Here is a 19,839-nt window from a genome sequence, read left to right on the forward strand (position 1 = left end):
AAGAAAGAAATTATTCTGTATAATCAAAACAGCCTCTAGATTGTGCAATAGACACATGCGTTCCCTTCAGTACTGGAATCTGAAGAACGTGTCCACGAGCTCATCCCAGTGGGATGGCTGGGCAGTCATTTTGAAACGGGCTGTTTAGATGCACAGATCCATGTTGCAAACAAAGGACCATCTCTTCTAGGATGCTATGTTGAGAAATGTTTGTCTCTCTCTGTAAGACTGTCAGCCAAGATATGATTTCTCTTCTTGATAGTGCTGAAGGCTCTGTAATATATTGGATTTTTTTTTATCTTTTAGTTGTCTGGTCCTCATTCATATTATTTTCAGCCAACATTAGCTTTTGTCCTACAATATGATAGCAGTTTCTTTACATTCTTTACATGCCAGATTTGCAAACACCTTCATCACTTTAGGAAGCTGTGTTTTTCTTTCCAACTCTACAATTCAGTCAATAGTCTTGGCATAAGACTTCATCACTGCTTACTCCTTCTAAATTCCTTTAACATATTTAAGTGGCCTTGAACATAATCGCATCTACAGCACACCAGGGCCTGCAGCAAATCTCCAGAATCTGCCAGCCTGAAACTTCTGATCCTGAAATTTGACTCCCAGTGTTGTAGCCTCCAGTCCAGTCTTTTGCCTTGTAGACAGTTTGGCTCAGAACAAAAAAAAAAAAAAAATGGGCACAGTTGTTCATACAGAGTCTCTTTTATTTCATTAAATCCTGATCTGATCCTATGGATACATCTGAAGAAATAGTTTGTAAAAAGTATTTTGGCCATGGTTGATAATTTATTATCAACCCATCACCTGAATTTTCCCTTCTTGCCTCTTGTACCCTCCTCTAAAAGAAATCAGTAAATAAAATGAGAAAAAATAAAAAAGCAAAAAAAAAATATAAAAAGAATTTTAAAAGTAATCAGATATCATATGTTTCTGACCACATGGAGAAGCTCAAAGTACTTGGGTCAGTTAGGGGGCTGTTACGCATTCACGGTTCAGCTCATATTACTTCCATCTAAACGTACAGGACAGCCATGACGATGTCCTGTGTTAAGAAGCAACACAGGTAAACTGGAACATCCTTGTGTTTTTCTTAATGTCTTGACTGTCAGCAGGGGACAGGTGTTTTGGAACACTCTTTGGATAGAAAGTGGGATTTTGAGGAAAATTCAAATGAACTTAATTCTTTAGAAATGCATGAAATTATCCATTGCTTAATCAATTATTCACACACACATGCCTTCTCTCACCAAAGAGGCTGGATCAGACATCTACATTATTTGATGTAATTAAGTTGATTGTAAAATAAAATGCAATTGATATGGAGTGTCTCTGGGATTATTTCCCTTATGTGGTATGCAGAAAAACAAACGGCACATTATCTCTGAATTTTTATTTCACGTATGTTACACACATTTACATGTAAAAATTGATTATACGAAAGCAAATGCGATATTAATTTACCATGCCCCAAGTAAATTCCATACGCCTTGCAACCATTCTTCTGGTCAGAAGCCCCTCGGATTCCATCAGTGTAGTTATCTACCCCACTCACAGAGATGCTGCTGAGTGATGCATGGTGCTTTCCTCCCATCATCGCTTCAAAATTAGCTAAAGGATTATAGAAAGAGCCTCCTTGTCATAGCCTGAAATTCCAAACTGCCTTGAGTAATCCTAATGCTGCAGTTTAGCTTTCAAAGGGTTTTTGTTTGCTTGGCTGGCTTGTTTTGAGGAGGTATCAATTGTGTTCTCATGTTATGGCGCAAATTTTCATATGGTGGCATGAACATCCACAGTCACTCTAGACTCTACTTGCTTCACCAGCAGCACTGTCAAGGTGATCACTTAATTTCAACCTCCAACGTAACACTTGCCCTCTTCAGCCCAAAATGACAAGTCTTCTCACCCTTGTATCATGAGCCTGAATTCAGCTTCTCTGAAGCCTTGTTTCATGTAAACTACACACTGTTAACACCAAAAGCTGGTGTTTATTTGCCCCATCTTCTGTTCCTGTTTGTCCACAGCTGACTCAGTACATCTCACAGATATAGATGGTTTGTTTCTTATTTGGTAATTACTGCTGCAATGTGACTGATAGAGGCTTCATTTCATTTAGTTGACTTTGTGTATTATAAACCACTAAGAAAGTCATCTTTGCATGCCCTTAAAATTGCATGCTGCTTCCCTCTTATTTTTGCTCCTTTAAAGTTAACAGTTGTACAGAAGCCTCATATGGATGAACCCATCTAGAGATGCCTCTAGAGAATTTCTGATGGACCCACTATGTAAGTGCATCCCTACTTCTTTTGCAGAGATAGGATTCTTCTCAGTACAGAAAGATTTTCTTCCTTCCTACATTTCTGCTTACCTGTCATTCTAATATTTTAAAATGTTGATGTTATTTATCCAGGACAACTGCAGGTAGCTGGCTTTTCATCGTACTGATTAGTTCACTGACAAGCCTAACCTGCAGCCTTTACACTTCCATGGTGCCCTTATTACCCAATCTTCACATCACAAGAGTAGTCTGTCTGAACAAGAGGGCTGCACGGCAGAGTGAAAAATGTTGATACCAGCTTCTTAACAGCAGTTGTGTAGCTGCAATGGCATTTGTTAGCCACCTAGCACCAAGAAGTTACAGTAGTGCATAATGATGCTTTTTGAAGGCTTGCCCAGAACAAGCACATCATTGACGGGTTACCCATACCGTCGCGCAGTCCTGTAGAGGCCATATATGACCATTTCTTCCCTCTTCATATGACTCTGCTATCTATCTCACGGCATACGTTCACTGATGAGCCTATGGTGCCATCAACAGTGCCAACTTATATAGAACTTGAAGTAAGTCCACTTTTGCATGTGCTGCCACTGTTTAAAACCCGAAATGTTGTCATTTCATGTGCGTTGATGAGATTGAGAGTGTGCTTTGAATCTCTTCTGTTTTTATCACTGGGAGACATACTCTCTTTTCTTAGACATGTCTAGAAGAAAAAAAGGAAAAGAAGGCTTAAATTGTGTACAGAGCATTTTTGAAGTTCAAAAGTTTTGATTTTCTCCTTAACTCATTAAATCTTTCACATTTATTCGTCAATAGAATCATCCAGTATAGAAGAAAAGTATTGCTTCTTGCCAGTCAGTGAGTTTTGTGGGTCAAAAAGTCACAAAAAGAAATCTCTAATTAATTCATATTTTCATGCAAGGAGGTTTTGCATCAAATGCATTTGTACCTGTCCTCAACACAGGCCAGTCTCCAAAATATTTTCATTATGTTGTCAAGGTGAAGCCACAGAACTGCCACCAATCTTAAACCTAAAGTCACCACTGAATTTAGCGGAGATTAAGCACAGAGAGGACAAGGCAACCTGTAAGAACTTAACAGACATTTTAAATAACAAAGCTCCTTTGTGAAAACAGGGCAATATTTTAATATTGCTGATGAAAGCTAGGTTGATACCTGAAACTGGACTCTCACCCAGGAGTAAGATATGTGTCATCCCATCAGAATAGTTATCTTCTGATGTAGCTCTGCATTTTTAAAAAGCACCAATAAAACTGGATTTTTTTATCTCTGGGAATGGGAGGTTTCTTTAGAGATCTGAAATTCTTTCAGGACACTGAGCAGAACAGAGGCATCTGTCTTTTCTGAGTGATATCCTTGCTTTCATACTTTCATCCTAACAAATTCCTACAAGATTTATCTTGTCAAACTTTAGTCTGAACAGCACAAATTACTGGCAAGATTGTCAATCTAAGAAAGAGACAGGCATAAATTTAATTGCTCCCTGAAGGTACATGAAAAGCTGCATTTAGCTGCAGCTAATTAGATATTCTCCAATCAACAGTTACGATTCATCTGCTGATGAACAAAACAATAAGGCAGATACAAAATAGACAGCAAAAAGTTCAATTTGTCCTCCCAGAATGTTTGGGTTGTTTTCTCTTTGTTGTTAACAATGTTATCTGTAACTCTATCTCAAAACATTCCCACAGGAAGGGGGAGGGAGGAACAAGACCATTGTTTAGAGATGCTGCTAGTCTTGCACTGCACCAGTCAACCGAGGTTCACGATGACTCTAAGATGAGCACTGCAAGTCGCCTGGGTTTTGTGCATGGTTCACTGCAATCACAGATAGACCATGGGTTTGCTTCTGTGAACCTGCTCTCTCCACCTTCTCCAGAGCTACCAGTAAGAATTGAGGGTAGGCATGAAACCTCTGTATTCTTGCAGTGTTTCTACACTGACTTTTCAGTACATCTTCCAAGCTAAACTCAGGCCTTGATGAGCTATTAATGGTTGCCTTTGCTTATAACATTACTATTTCGATTCCACATTAATTTTTTTCCGAAAATATTACATAGAAATTTAAGAGCAAAGAGCTTGACAAAAATGCCCCTCTGGCATGGGGCATCTCTTTGGGGCTCCATCCTATGTTCCTTGTGCACCTGAGTTTTCACCTGGCTTTGAAGACACTATGTGAGTACTTAAAAGATTGGGTTATAAATTAAGTATATTGGCCAACTTCTGAATGGTTCTGTTAAGGTGCTGCAAGCAGAAAAGATGAGCAGGGTATTTCTGGTGTTTTGGGTTGGTTGGTTTCTTTATGACAAAGGGAAATACTTACACAAGTAAAGAAGATGAGCAACAAGTAAAAAATCCCAAGGCAAGTCAGCATGAAAAGCTCAGTTTTGTATTTTTTCAGTTTTTCATCTTCTATTCCAGGGCAACCTAAAATGTAAAATGAGGTGTTACGCTGTTCTGGTGTCTGCAGAATATTTTTAAACTGTTATCTTCATGAAATGCTAACAGAACATGATACCTGTTACTTTTAATGTGATGATGCCACTCAGGTTGTGGTCTCCCATCTGTTCTCCTAAAGTGCACTTGTATGTGCCACTGTCTTGGCTGGTGGCGTTTCTGATCCTCAGTTGAAAGGTGTTGTTGGAGAGCTGCAGGGAGCCTCCAAGTCCTTTTGGATAACCAGATTCCACATCAAGGACTTTCCATGCTATTTCGTCGCCAACTCTGGACATCTGGAAAACACAAAGACGTTTCTGGTCATGGGCAACAGTGTCATCCTACATTCTAGAGGAGAGAATTTTAAAGCTGGGTTATGGTTGAAAACAGAGGCTGAAGAGATATGAGGAGAAAAAAGGGAGCATAGCACATTCATACTCACAATCAAAAAAGTTTTTGGCTTTTTGCTTAAAAAGACACGATATTAAAGAAAGTATAACCTGCCTCCAGAAAGCACAGTGCCTCTCTGGAGGAGCAGGACTCTCTCCCTCCCCTCAACTCTCTGTTGAAAACAAAGAACACAAATTGCTTCGACTCATTTGGATTCATTTGTGTGAAGGTCACACGCAGGTTTTTTGGTGTGCTTTGGGAGCATTTGTATGTTGAATTTCTTAATTGTAACCAGAAGAGCTACATTCCTTGGCATTGCTGAGAGGCTGCGGGAGGAATAAAGTGTATTCCCAGAACAGCTTGTATGGCGGGGCAATAGGATGTGCTGAAAATGACAATTGGCTGGGAACCACAAAGAACAGAGGAACCCCTAACTTGATTTGAAAGATGGGAGAAGGGTTTGAATTAGTACATGTCCATTCTTATTCATCGATGTCTCCCTGGAACTCGAAGCAGCGTGCCCTCTGTGAAGGTTTCCCTAGCAATGAATTTGGGCTTACTATGGACCAGCAGTGCCAGAGCTAGCTCATACAGTCCAAGGCTCAGCTTTCCAGCCAAATCTATCACAAATATAAGCCAAAGTTTTTTTAGTATTATTTCTTATTTTATTCTAATAGACATATTTTTGGGCTGCATGTCAGTGCTTACATTCTATCAGCATAGCTACTGCATCAGAGTGCAAGGGTTACACTGGAAGTTATCAAAATTAACACAACTGAGGCTGGGAGAATCTGGTTTCTCTTTCCTGTCTTTGCATGAGGAAAACATACTCAGGGATCTGGAGAGAAATATGGGCCTGTTGTACTTCTGTGCAAAATGGCGTAATGTAAGCAGCAAGTTGGGGAACATTTTAGGAACTGGGGAATGAGGCAAAAGCACAACATTTTCATTACTTTTAAGATCCTTCCTCAGAAAGTGCTTTTTTTTATTATTGTTTGAGGGGCTGTTCTCTAAGCGCATAGCTGAAACACATAACAGTAATTCCCTGGGACTTCCCACATTTTACCCAGCAAGAGGGAAGAAAGTACCTTCTTCCTCTTAATCCCCCCCTTAAATTTACCTCGGCTCCTCCTCTTTATTACGTTTGACCCCAAGCAGCACAGGGACAAGCAGTTCCTATGGTGACTTTTAGGCTGTTGGGACTCACTTATTACAAGGACAGTGATATCTTCAGGCCCTGCATGCTGCCAGGACTGCAGCCAGAGCAATCTGAGTGTGCAGGCTGGGTTCAGCTCTGGTTACAGGTAGGTCAATAGCAGTTAAGTGGATAGAGTTGACCTCCCTCAGATCTCATTTTCACCACTTTCCCTTCCTTTGCCACCCCCTTCCTTAGTGAAATGCAAAACTGCCCATAAGGCAATAAAGAGAACAAGACTGCATGTCCTATTTCCTTTTATTGTTGGCTGCTTTCTTTTTCTTTTGTTTTTGTTTTTGTTTTGTTCTTGATTGTTTAAAAATAATAATAATTATCAATGATAGCATTAATAATTGCTATCCAGGGTGGTAAATGGTGCAGTGATTCTTGTGGCTGAGGTCTAGGAACCAGAAAACTCTCTGATCACTCTGTATGCAATTGTAATCACCACAGCTGGTGTAAGGGAGAAGTAAACCTAAGTCCATGTATCCTATGATTCGACTTTCTTATTTTAGAGGGGTCACTGAGCTTGCTTATTGCCTCCAGAGCTTCTTGAGGTGCACAGTTAAGGATAAATGCTGTGACAGCATCCTGGGGACAGGCTGGCCAGAGGGACTCCTATGTAAGGCCAAGTAGAGCAAAGCCTGCAAAGCCACACGAACCTTGCCTTTCCTGCACAATAAAAGACGGTTACACGTAGGCTCCCTCACCTGGGCAGAAATCAGGAGAGCCCTGGATGAGGTGTCACGACCCTTTGCCTTTGGGAAAGAGGAGAACAGTTCATGAGTGTGGATGCAATTCTAAGATTGCGTGCTGCTCCTTCTCCATTAAACCTTGCCTTCCCTTGAAGCAGATGGAGGCGAGAGCGGTGCCGCTTAACGCTTACAGCCTCCCTGCATTTCTGAGGCTACAGAGACACCTGGTGGCATTTCCCCAGCCCCTACACGCAATGCGGCCGTCGCTGCTCAGAGGTCACCGCAACCCTTCCGATGCCCGAACCGATACAACCTCGGCTCCTACCGTCTCATCAAAACACACCAAGCCTCCCTTTTTAAATTCCGCGAGCAGTGAGGAGACACTCGAGCAAGTTACCATGGGAAGGCCCCGTGCCCCGTCATTTGAAAGGAAGCCCAAGAAGTATTCGGTACAGTCATCAGTCTGCCTCTTGCTCAATCCAAGCTAATATTTTCCCCCCAAAGCCTAATGAAAATCATGAAAATGCCAAAGTGTTTGCCACCCCCTATGAAGTGTCAGTCAGCCTCTCACCAGATAGATCATTGCATAGCTCAGGCACCCATGATCACCCAACAGTAACCCATGTTGAGTCTCCTTCAGGTAATAGCACACTGCAAGGTAAATGCCAAGGCTGCCAGCTAATTAATTCCACACAAGCACTGAGGGATTGAAGCAAATGCTGCTAAGTGTCAGAAATCCACTTGTGTAGGGTCTGTCTTCTTGAATTCATGACAAAATGCTTTCTGCGTGTATTTCGCTTCCCTTTCAGAAGTCAGCTAGGGAAGCTAAATCTGTTGTTCCTCATCACCTCCAAAGCAACGAGAAGAAATGCTTTCCCCAAGGGGTGACACTGCCTAGCACCTTTGCCGATGAGCTGGATGTCAGCACAGAGCAGGTTTGCGGATGACACAAAACTGGGAGGGTGGCTGTGACAGCAGACAGTGCCATCCAGAGGCTGGGGAAACAGGCTGCTAGAACCCCTTGAAGTTTGGCACAGGCACAAACTTGATATTCAAGACATTAAACTTAATCATAGGAAAACCTTTTTTTCCCTTTAAGGCTGGTTGAAGAGTGGCATGGGTTGCCTAGAGTGGGTGTGGAGTCTTAATTGTTTGAGATGCTTAAACCCTAACTGGGCACAGTCTTGAGCAGCTTCCTATAGTTATCTTACTACACTGAGTTTCACTTATGCCAGTCCTCAAAAGCTTGGATACATTTGATCCAAAGAGGATGTGATTTCCTCTCATATATTCTGTGACGTGATTGAAGACCTGTCCCTGGAGACTTTCAAGGTGAGGCTGGGCAACTTGATCTAACTGTGGATGTCCCTGTAAATTGCAGAGGTGTTGGACTAGATGGCCTTCATAGGTCCCATCCAAATCTAAGGATTCTATGATTCTCTAGGTAAAAGTCGGTAAAAGTCGACTGATTGCTGTAAGTTTCTCCTAACCTGGAGCTTATTGGTAAGAGTAGTGAAAGTGTGGATATTCACACGGGATATTAATATTTTCAGATTTGATTGAAAATAATACTGAGCTGAGACATTCTGGTTTCTGACTGGATGAACTACAACAAATAGGTAGAATAACACCTCCAAAATTTAAGAGCTTTCCAGCAAATATTTCTTCTCCAGGGAACTTAAAAATAAGGTGAAAGAGGGAGAAAGAGCCCTTCTCCTGTTCTGAGCAGGCAGTCTCTTAGCTGTGGTTTTGAAAACGTCTACAGCATTACACGGTTGTGCCACTAACCAGAGGCAATTCACCCATGCTGTAGTGCTTGCACCTAACTAATCAATTAAAACTTAATTTTATCATGTACATGGGAGAGTAACCTGGTTTCAAGTCAACTCATATTCTTTGCTCACATTAAATACCTTTTCTCATCACACCCTTCCCAGACTAAGGTGATACTTTGGCTCCTTGGTAAATCAAACTGCCAATACAATCCACTTTTCCCATAAAAGCAAATTTTTATTTGAAACATAATGTTTCAGGTCTAAAACCGATGCCAGCTTAAAGGTGGAATGCATTAACGTAAATCTATTTTCTTTTTCTGAGAGTGGAATGATTATAAAAATAGTTTTGTGTAAAATTTTACCACGAATAAAGACCAGGCTTAAACTTTTGACTGCTAAAGAAACCTAAATACTCTGTATCCAGCCAGAAGAAATTTATTTTCTAAAGTAAAATATCTAGAATCCTGGCAATGCCTGACAGCCAGTGTATAATGAATCACAACTGAGCTGAGGCCACTTAGTAGGTGCATTTTGCAGCACTAAAGCACTTTCACATTTGATTAGTGCTGAAGGTACATTCACGTGGTTCCTATATGGTGTGATATAGAGATACCACTGTTAAATTTGAAGTATAACACCAAAAAAAAAAAACCAACACCAAAAACACAACAAAACCAAAACATGCATCAATTGTGAGCAAATGTGAGTGAACTCTGAGTGTGATTTAGAAGAAAAACAAACACACACACAAAAAAAACCAACCCAAGATCTGAAAGCAACAGCAATGGAATCGCATGTGCCACATTATCTGGGCCTGGTCAGAAAAGTCCCTGACTCAGCCACAGAGCCTTTCTACTTGTTAAGCTAAGGGCACAAAGCAGTAGGTCATGACAAGCAAAATAATTGTTTTGGTCATGAACAAAACTCCCTTTCAGTCTCGGTCATGAATGCGTTGGAGCCACTTGGAGCTAGATAGACATCTGAGCTTGACTGTGTTTCTTTGTGTATGTTACCAATTAGATCGGAGTAATATGGAACGTATTTACCTATGCTAACAGATAATAGCTATACACATTTAGTAGAAGCTCTTTCCTTTGAAAGGAGGTGAAATTAATGTGACATTTCCATAAGATCTACTTTTATTTTACGACATGACTTCCTCCTCTAATTTTGCCACAGTTACATATTTTGGGGGGAAGTGATATGAAGTGTTATTTCTCCACTGAGGTGCAGCCTTCCCTCTTCTTCCTCAAAATTTGTTTTAAATTAAGACTGTTCTGGCTATCACATGAACAACGTGACTAAATAACCACTGGGACCTCATCTGGGTGTGTTTCGATTTGATTTTCAAGCTAGATGTAAAGTGATAATTATGTGTTTTTACGAAGTGGTTCTCATTTTCAATGTACCGTACAAAGACAAACTGTTCAGGATTCAATAACACTGTGAGGCAGAAAAGTAAGTGAAGTTTCGTTACCCAGATTCTTATTTCATAGATGGGCCACAGAAATTCAAACCACTCTTTTCACAGGCAATTGCCAGTACCTGTGTGCTTATGCCCTGCTTTTCAGTCCTCAGCTGGAAAGCATCTGCGTTGTTCATGGTATTATAACACATGGGTTGCTCTCTGTCCCTGCAAGTGGACCACCCTTAATGGGTATCGTTATAAATGCACAGAATTATTCCCACACTTGATCCCACGCCTACAAACAATCAAAAAGGATCTAAGGATACTTCTGGGGGTTGGACAGATGAAACACATGTGCCTATTTGCAATATGAGACGTTAGCAAAAGCGAAGAAACTGATGACTGCAGTGCTTCCTTTTTACTTTCAGCTGCACTTTGACACCAGAATATTAACTCCTTCAAACGATTACTTCTTCACACAGAACTGTAAAAGAGATCACTTTTAAACAGCATAGCACTTTTTCTTTCTCCTTTCCTTTCCTTTCCTTTCCTTTCCTTTCCTTTCCTTTCCTTTCCTTTCCTTTCCTTTCCTTTCCTTTCCTTTCCTTTCCTTTCCTTTCCTTTCCTCTTTCCTTTCCTCTTTCCTTTCCTCTTTCCTTTCCTCTTTCCTTTCCTTCTTTCTCTTTCCTCTTTCCTTTCCTCTGTCTTTCCTCTTTCCTTTCCTCTTTCCTTTCCTCTTTCCTTTCCCTCTTTCCTATTACACTCTTACATTTCCTCTTTCTTCCTCTTTCCTTTTTCGCCTCTTTCCTTTCCCTTTTCTCTTTCCTCCTTTTCCTTTTCTCTTTTCCTTTTCTCTTTCCTTTTCCTCTTTCCTTTCCTCTTTCCTTCTCTTTCCCTCCCCCTTCCTCTTTCCTTTCCTCTTTCCTTTCCCTTTCCCTTTCCTCTTTCCTTTCCTCTTTCCTTTCCTCTTTCCTTTCCTCTTTCCTTTCCTCTTTCCTTTCCTCTTTCCTTTCCTCTTTCCTTTCCTCTTCCTTTCCTCTTGCCTTCCTCTTTCCTTTTCCTTCTTTCCTTTCCTTTCCTTCCTTTTCCTTTCCTTTCCTTTCCTTTCCTTCCTTTCCTTTCCTTTCCTTTTCCTTTCGCTTTCGAAAAAGGTGCTTTCCGTTTCCTTTCCTTTCCTTTTCCTTTCCTCTCCTTTTTCCTTTCCTTCCATTTGCCTTTCCTTTCCTTTCTTTTATACTTTCCTTTCCTTTTTCCTTTCCTTTTTCCTTCTCCTATTCCTTCCTTTCCTTTTTGCCTTTCCTTTTTCCTTTTTCCTTTTTCCTTTTTCCTTTCCTTTCCTTTCCTTTCCTTTCCTTTCCTTTCCTTTCCTTTCCTTTCCTTTCCTTTCCTTTCCTTTCCTTTCCTTTCCTTTCCATTTCCTTTCCTTTCCTTTCCATTTCCTTTCCTTTCCATAGAAAACTATATAAAAGTATCCCTTACTTGGTTGCAGCATGTAGAGGTGCCAGTAGGAAGGGGTTTTTTTCACCATGCATTCACCCTGTGCAAGCAGCCGCACGTGCAGCACTGTAACGCTGTCGCCATAATTTTTTAAAGCAGCAGAAGCAAAGGTTAATTGCTCCCATTTATTGCGCAGTACAAAGTGACCTCGCACAAAAGATTTAGCCCAACAGCTGTTTAAACTTTACAGTCTGAAATTTCATACCATTTGTAGGAATTACCTTTTAATTAGCCCTTTGAGGGTATACGTGGTGTTTATTGATTAATCCTTCAGCAGTTGTTTTTTAAATAACAGCTTAATTCTGCATTGGGCAGCCTAGTTACACCCCACTGTTCCCCTGAGCTCATGAAGTTTAGGATGGGGACAGCTGCACACAAATAGGGGACAACAAGCACAGAGGACTGCAGAGCAGAGGGGTCTGGGGGGCACATTCCAAGGCTGGGTTTTGCCACCTGGTAACTCTCCTTCTCTTCAAGATGATGCTCATTCAGCTAGACCCACAAGTGGAATAAGCATCATTTCCCAAGCACAAAATGGACAAATCACTTTTTCCCATTGAGAGTGCCTTCCTGCTATGGGTAGGGCCATGGCTTGGGTTAGCATCTCCAGGAGTGTCATTAACTGCCCATTCCTACTTTTTATCTCTTCCCTGGGATGAATAACCAGAAGGACATACTAACAAGGGTTGTATCAACCCTTGTGGATGGCATCTATTGCTGATTATTGGATTTTGTTAACACCTGTAGTTCTTATGCCAATGCCAGCAGAGCAGAAATGCACGAGATCCTATTGTGTTTGACACTGAAAGGACTCACTTTCCTGAGCAAAGCAGATGAAACAAGATGAGGATACCATAAAGGGAGAGGAGATTGGTGGGACAGGGCAGTGAGAGTGACAGAGTGCTGCAAAGAGGGGGAGCACAGGTGAGTGCTGCCAAGGAGGGTGTATACAAAGCAGGCATGATCAAATAACACTAACCCCTGCACGTGCAATCTATTTGTGCCCAGATGGAGCTATAAAGAGCTATGTGACAAACCTGAATTGGGCCTACAGGGTTTCAGAATGCTTTTGGCCCTTAGCTTCCGTTTGCTGTCTGTCCCTCCTACCTGCTACTGGGCCCTGAAGGATGTGCCTAGTGTTGCACTGCAATTCAGACATGTTGGCAGATTCAGCTGCAGAGGTCTAATTACACAGAATCACAGAATCACAGAATTATCAAGGTTGGAAAAGACCTAGAAGATCATCTAGTCCAACCATTACCAATACTTCCCAGCTAAATCATATTCCTCAACACCACAGCCAAACATTTCTTGAACACTCCCATGGTCGGTGAGTCCACCACCTCCCTGGGCAGTGCATTCCAATGCCTGACTACCCTCTCCGAGAAGTAATACTTCCTAATGTCCGCACAGTTTATTAATTTACTTTGGGGGAATAATTTTAAAACTACATCTGACCAAACTGCTGGGGAAGCCAAGGCTTTGGCTTTACATTCTGTCAGAGATAAATTAAGTTCTTGCCTGTCAGAAATAACATGTGGGGAAACAGAAATGGCATGGCAAAACCTTCCTTTTGCCTGTTAAGCAGGACACACTATGAACTCAATCTGTGCTCTGATATGTGAATACAGTCTCTATAGAGCAAGTCAATGGACACTTCTTCAACAGGTAGGCAACTCTGTCTCTATTTCTATTAGAAATTCATACTGAAAGTGGTAAATAGTACCTTCTGCTCATTAGCCAATGGATCCTTGTAGCTCTCCTACAGACAGGCAACAAGCAGGGTACTCCTGCTTTGGAGACTGCAGGTAAGCCAGGGCAGCCAAGATGTGACTTAGTTTGCCACTACAAATGACTCAGAATTTCATGCTCTCTGTCTGTATTCTGCACATCCTTCCCTTATGTTTACCCTAACAAGTCTTTCAAAGTAATTGTGTCTGTTTGTTTAGCTCTTCTATTACAAACTGAAAATCAGCTCCTTTCTGGGGGAAGATTAACCAAGAGACAGCATCACTGATGTTATAAGGTTTAAAGGTTTATTTCTAAAGAAAAATCCTGGAAAGTCTCCTCTTTGAAGTAGTGTTTGGCAGTCTGTACATGGAACAATCCCTAAATTCTGGTCCCTGCAGGCTAGGAATAGTTACATAGAAAAGCAGGCCAAGAGCAATGCAAGGGTCATGTTCAAACAGTCTGTCTACAATGACACGGAAACCATCTGTTCCCCATGATCAGCTCAAATGCTGCCTTATCTCTGCTGCACTGACAGAAGGATGCCTTTTCATAAAAAAAGCCTATTTTGTACAAGAGAAGCCAGTATCAAGTAGGAAAGCAAAGCAGACTATTCAAGTTACTTAGGCTTTTTTTCTTACTTTGTACCAAGACACTGCCTGGTTGGTGACTGAGGAATCCTGAAGAATCTTACAGGGCAGCAGAGCTTCTTCAGAGCATGTCACAACAACATCTGGGACAGCTACAACAGCTCCATTGGTCAAGCTCCAAACTGCCAAGCACAGATACAAATTGCTGTTATAAGTGATCACCTACACAATCCCTTCTGTCTTCCCAAAACATATCCCCCCAAAATGAGCATAAATAAAAATGAAATGAAATAAAATAAAATAAAACAAAATAGTGAAAAATATAATATTCCCTACTTACCATTGCACAGGGTGATGAGCAGAGCGTAGGCTGCTGAAGCCATGGTTATTGCTGCTTCAGATCACAGAGCAGCAACACAGTGCCTCTTTGCAGGATGGACTGTGAGACCAGAGTGAAACTGCTTCAGCTTCTACAGTGATATTTCTGGACACAGACTGGGGAATCCCCCAGAGGTCTTACCTTGTGGTGCCCCACGTCACAGGGAAAATCCCTACGTGTAGGAGCCTGTACTCCTCCCATCAGATAGTCAGGTCACTCCCACTTCTCAACTGCCTGCACTGGTAGCGCCTCTTGTCCTTTATTTCCTTTATTCTTTTCCCCCTCTGCATCGACCTGAATAGAAATAAGGTTGACTGTGGGGTGCTTGGGTTGGCAAGAAGGGCATCAAGAATTGGCACTATAAGAACCTCTTTAGTGACTGACGAAAGGACAGGGGACAGGGTTTTCCAGCCTCCTGAAATCCCCTCTCAACATTTTTTCTGCAAATTTTAAAGAGCAGTGGCTGTGTAAAGGCTGACCACATGCGGTGACATTTCCAAAACCACATCTGTAGTCTCAAGTCGCAGCAGTTGTAAAGTTCTGTGCCTTGGCTCAGCTAACCAAGAACTTACAACACAGCTGAGCCTTACAAACAATACACACATATCTCCTCCTCCATGAGAGTGTAGGCACTCAAGTTTTAGAAGAAGCAGCATCACTTCCAGTGAGTTCCGTCATCTTCAAAACAAGCAGGGGCAGCTCAAGTGACATAATTCTACCAAATTACATGCTGCAAAATTTCCTCATGAAAACAAATCAAGTCAGCTCCCAGCAGAGGAACTGTTTGGACATCCCCTTTACATAGCTGAAAAAAATTTAAAAAAAAAACAAAAAACCAAGAAAAGTTCTCTCCTCATGATCTGCAAGAGCTCTTTCCCCTTGGAGAATTTTTGAGGAAGTCTGAGGTTGATCACAGAAGCACTTACAAATCATGAAACTCTGAAAGCTGATGGCGTGTTATTTTTGGAAAAGAGTTCTGGATTATCTCTTTAAACTACTGAGACGATGGTAAGAAGTCATTTAGGAGGCTTTTGGTTAAATTTCTTGGGTGCAGAGAGTATGGTCAACCCCTTTTGAAACCAGGTTTCAGGGCACCCTAAAGCCAAATGCCCTGTAGAAAACTTTGTGAGGACAAATCGGTTTGAAAAGTCCTCAGCCTGTAAAAGTCCATCTTACAACAATAAGCTCTGTGGGTGAGTAATGCTTTCAGAAACTCACTTATGATCTATGAGTGAAGTTGAACAGCAGTTTCACAGGGGCTTCATTGTTGAAATAGCCTACTTAATTTTAAAGCTTCTGTCTTCATTGACTGACATGACAAATGTAACAGGCTCTTCTTCTTTATTCTTCTGTGAGTGTTTTCCAGTTTGAAGGAATTCAATCCATTTCTTAGAAGACAGGTGCAAGTGAAGTTTAAATGCCGGTGGATCTCTGTGGAGGGAGAGAAAATCCTGACCTGTCAGTGCTTTCTCCCCCTTGAAGTAATGGAGTCCTTGAGAAGAAGACAGAGATGAGGGTTGGGATGATGGGAAATCTTGGAGAGAAAAGAGTTCCAGTTAATGTATTTACGATCTGTTCTCCATGAAAATAATGTCTCTCCTGTCTACATGAGCCATTCACATCAAGCCTACCTCCAAGCAGGGCACTCAGCTTTCACCCAAGTGCCTCATTCCACAAGTCCTTCAGAGCTACATATTCACCCTTCATAAATTAATCAAGAGGCAGAAACTTTCTCTATTTCTCCTCCCATCACTGGAAAACCCATTCTGAGTAAACTAGAGCAAGCTGCCGCCCCTGCTGTGTATCAGCCCACAGTAATCCTTACCAGAATGACCTGACCAGATGCAGTTTAGAGGGGCTGTGACATGCTCAAAGTCTGAGGTCACGGGTTTGCCCACACAAAAGTGCAATAACAGGTAAGCATAAAAGCACAAGCTTTAGTTTGGTCTGGGAAATGTACAAGGCACACACATTTGCCAAGGGGAAGTTAAATTACATTCTTACCCTGTTATTTAAAATATAGGAGTAAGATCTCCTAAAACACTTGGGTTTTGTTTTTGTTTGTTTTTTTTTTGCTCCAGGGCAGGCACAGCTTCAAGTGAAACAGCCATTTTCCTCCAAAAGTATTTGCAAGCTCAGCTGCCATTCCATAGAAAAGTATATGAAGCCAGAGAGCGACACATGGAAAACAAAAACTGAAACTCCCTTTGCAGGGAGGAAGAGAAATCATTTAGCTTCTAAACTTTCCCTGGCTGGGATTTTTCTTTAGGGAAACTTTGAATTGGGCTGTACTTTCCCTTCTACCTTTTAATAACTCACATGCTTTCAAAGAGCAAGCCTATGCTCTCCAGAGCCCTGGAAGAGCTCTGAGTTTTCCCTGCTCGTGTTCAGCGGAAGTGATGGGAGCTCAGCAGGACTGGTCTGGGTGCAGGAGTGAGGAGTAGTGTTTGTCTGTCAGGCTTCTCTGTGAGAAACAAATGCACATATTCACAGGGCCCCAGGAGCAGCATGGTTGTGTGAGTAAGTGGAAGTTTGTGTTAAATATGTTCTCCTGGGGAACTAATGAGATCTTCATTCCTACAGAGGTGCCCTATTGCCTCATTCTCTCCTTCCCGTACCGTATCACCTGCTACACGAACAGTGAGCCCTCAATCTCACCGAGCAAGAAGCACTATTTGCTCTGGCAAGCACAGAGCCATGCATGTGATGACTGACATTATCAAGCAGTGCGTAAAGAGGCTGCATCCTGCCTACCTTTCCTTCAGCACAGTCACTTCTCTGGGTCTCTGACCCAGCTGCCGATTTTCATGAATTTCATAGGCACTTAATTCTCCTTGAGCCCTGATCCCTCCTTCAGTTTGATAGAAAGCAGGTTCAGAACATACTGGCTGACAAACAGCCAGATGGCATGATCACAGAAATTTCATCCTCTGTGGGAAATGAGGCTAGAAGCTCAAGGTTGTGAGATGGATTCATAGGATAAGGTTAAAAAGTTAAGACTCGATATTTTTTTTTGGAGTCTTAGGAGTGCTGTTTGCAGAATCAGATCCCTTTTCCTCAAACCAGATAGGAACTGGCAGCCTCGGTTAGTTGCTAATAGGTCAATGTTATTTTTTATTCCAGGGTGTGGCTGCAAAAGTTATCTCAGATTCTTTCATATTTCATGTATTTGCCCCACAGTGCTGGTGTTTACTGGGAAGTGCTCTTTCTGAAAGTTAAGTATGTTGGGTATTCCCTTCCTTCTTAAAGAAACAAAGCAGTTTAAGTTTCCTCAAGGTGCCCAGAACCCTCCAAAATGAAGCACCAGAGGTTGAGATCCTGGTGTCAAAACAGCATTTAGCATTTCTGGTAAGGCATGGATTGATCTGTGTAAGACTTGATAATCAAAAGCCCATTATTCCTCTGCATTTAGGTTTCTATCTTGAATACTTTTCATCTATGTGCCTCACCTCTGTTTGTGTAGCTATTGAAGGAGGGGGGTAGTTTATTTTATCATTATTGATCTATAGGGCAGCAATTAAAAAATGGTGGTATCAGTTGAACAGACAAAAGCAGGAAGGCTTTGATTTTATGTTTCAGCAAACAACCATTTATTTAAAAAATATGGTGCATGTAATGTGAGATCCTAAGCACTGTCAGTCAAAGGAAGAAGAATCCAGAGCAGCAAATGAAGAGCAGCCATGAACTCTGAGGGGCCCAGCAAAACTGCAATCACAGCGTTTACTTTTCTGTCATCCTGGGATCTTGATGCTCACCATGCCAACAATTAAAAGCAACTGAGGGTTTCCAGATTGCAGCTAATGATAGGTACATAAATTACTCATAAACTGGAGTCAGAAAGGTTTAAGGACAAAGTTCTCTTCTCTGCCCGTTCATGGCAGGTGTTGATTCAGGCTCCACTTTGCTGTTTAAAAAGTGGCAATCCAACAATACTGAGAAACTAAACATTGAACCTGTGACCTGCTGTGTGTGTCAGGGCTTTGCACTGCAGGCTGTCCTCTGCTGCCAGTTGAATAAATAACCCCAAATTAGTTATAAACAAGTGGTCTGTCTTCTGAAATGCCCAGGCTTTGGAGTGCACAGTTCGAGGTGTGTCAGCCTTGTTCATCAAAGCAGTGATTAAACATACTCATGTAGAAATTGAAATGTGCCACATAATGCAGAGACAAAACCAAAATATTCAAAATCAGAAACCTCTTCAGAAACTGTTAGTCTGGGAGCTTAGGAATTGCCTTTAAGAAAATGAGAGCAGGAACATACCCTGTGTCTATACATGGAGCAAGCCTGTATTGAAGCTTCACCTAGTCCTGCATCTTGTCTCCAACAGCCAGCAGAGATCTACTGCATGGCCAAGCAGGCCAAGGTGCTGCATTCAGACTGCATTATCCACTGGAAGCGTACACTGAGATTTCTTCTTTGACAGGTTCATGGTTCTCTTTTACCATCAGTTTGCAAGATAGACTCTCTGTCTCCAGGACTAAGACACCTTTAGTGGACCTTCCATTGTTCAGCTTCCACATGGGGTCACCCCTGCTGCCTGCTCCAGGAGCTAAGGAGCAGATTATCACCTACAATCTCTAGTGAATCTCACACAACATTGTGATGCAGCTCCCCCAGGCCATCTGGGATCTTAGCCGAAGCCACTGTTGCACTTTTGCCTTTGTTCGAGTGGAGTGAGTTGGGATGACCAGGTAACCACCAGTCCTACCTGAAACTCCTGTTCCATGAATCATAGCTAGATCTGAGAGGTACCAGAACTGTTGTAGGGAGAACATTCCAGGATTGTCTCACCTGAATTGTGGCTAGAATTCTAAGTTTTCTGCCTAAAGTCAATTATTTATCTGGTCTGCCCCCAAATCATATTACAGAAATATTTAAGCCTACTGGTTCTCCCATCCTCTTTCCTTTCCCTTTATTTCCCCACTGGTCACCCATGCTATAGGACCTACTGGAGAAAATGTCACTCTGTACCCCTAGCCAATCTCACAGCCCAGCAGGAATAAAGGTCAGGAGATTATATGCTCCAGCAGGTATATAGGTCAGGAAATTCTTTTCAGAGCAGGAGTATGAGTGAACCACAGGGGGCTTTGACCATTGGGCAGCAGCCAGAGACCCAATCATGCACACAGTTTGTGTCAGGCTGCAGGCCTTCTCCTGGTGCCTCCAGAAATTTGCGGGAGTTTGTTTTTTTGTAATGCCTTCCCCATCTGAGGTCTCAGTGAGTCATGGGACTTCCTGACAAACTTCCCCCACCATCCCCAGCAGCAAAAAGAGGAAGCCTGATGGTGGTGATCCTGGTGTCTGCAGGTCTATATCCATTTCCTTTTCCTTTCACGTCTCCCAGTATGACATCATTGAACAAGTTCGCTGACCTCCCAGATACCCTCAGAGAGGCATGCCCTACATCCCACTCTGGTTCCCTATACGTACATTTC

General features: G+C 42.0%; 1 protein-coding gene across 1 annotated transcript; it reads right to left on the minus strand.

The window, feature by feature from the left end:
• Positions 1–1,390: 1,390 nt before the first annotated feature.
• CD83 (CD83 molecule) lies at positions 1,391–15,210 on the minus strand. The gene is made up of 5 exons (XM_015854731.2): positions 14,366–15,210; positions 14,077–14,207; positions 4,830–5,043; positions 4,635–4,738; positions 1,391–2,993 (listed from the first exon to the last, which is right to left on the minus strand). Exons 1-5 carry the CDS (start codon positions 14,406–14,408, stop codon positions 2,838–2,840), a joined length of 648 nt encoding a protein of 215 aa, XP_015710217.1. The 5' UTR covers positions 14,409–15,210; the 3' UTR covers positions 1,391–2,837.
• Between the last annotated feature and the right edge of the window lie 4,629 nt (positions 15,211–19,839).

Source organism: Coturnix japonica, chromosome 2 (genome assembly GCF_001577835.2).
Source record: "Coturnix japonica isolate 7356 chromosome 2, Coturnix japonica 2.1, whole genome shotgun sequence".
Taxonomy (NCBI): Eukaryota; Metazoa; Chordata; class Aves; order Galliformes; family Phasianidae; genus Coturnix; species Coturnix japonica.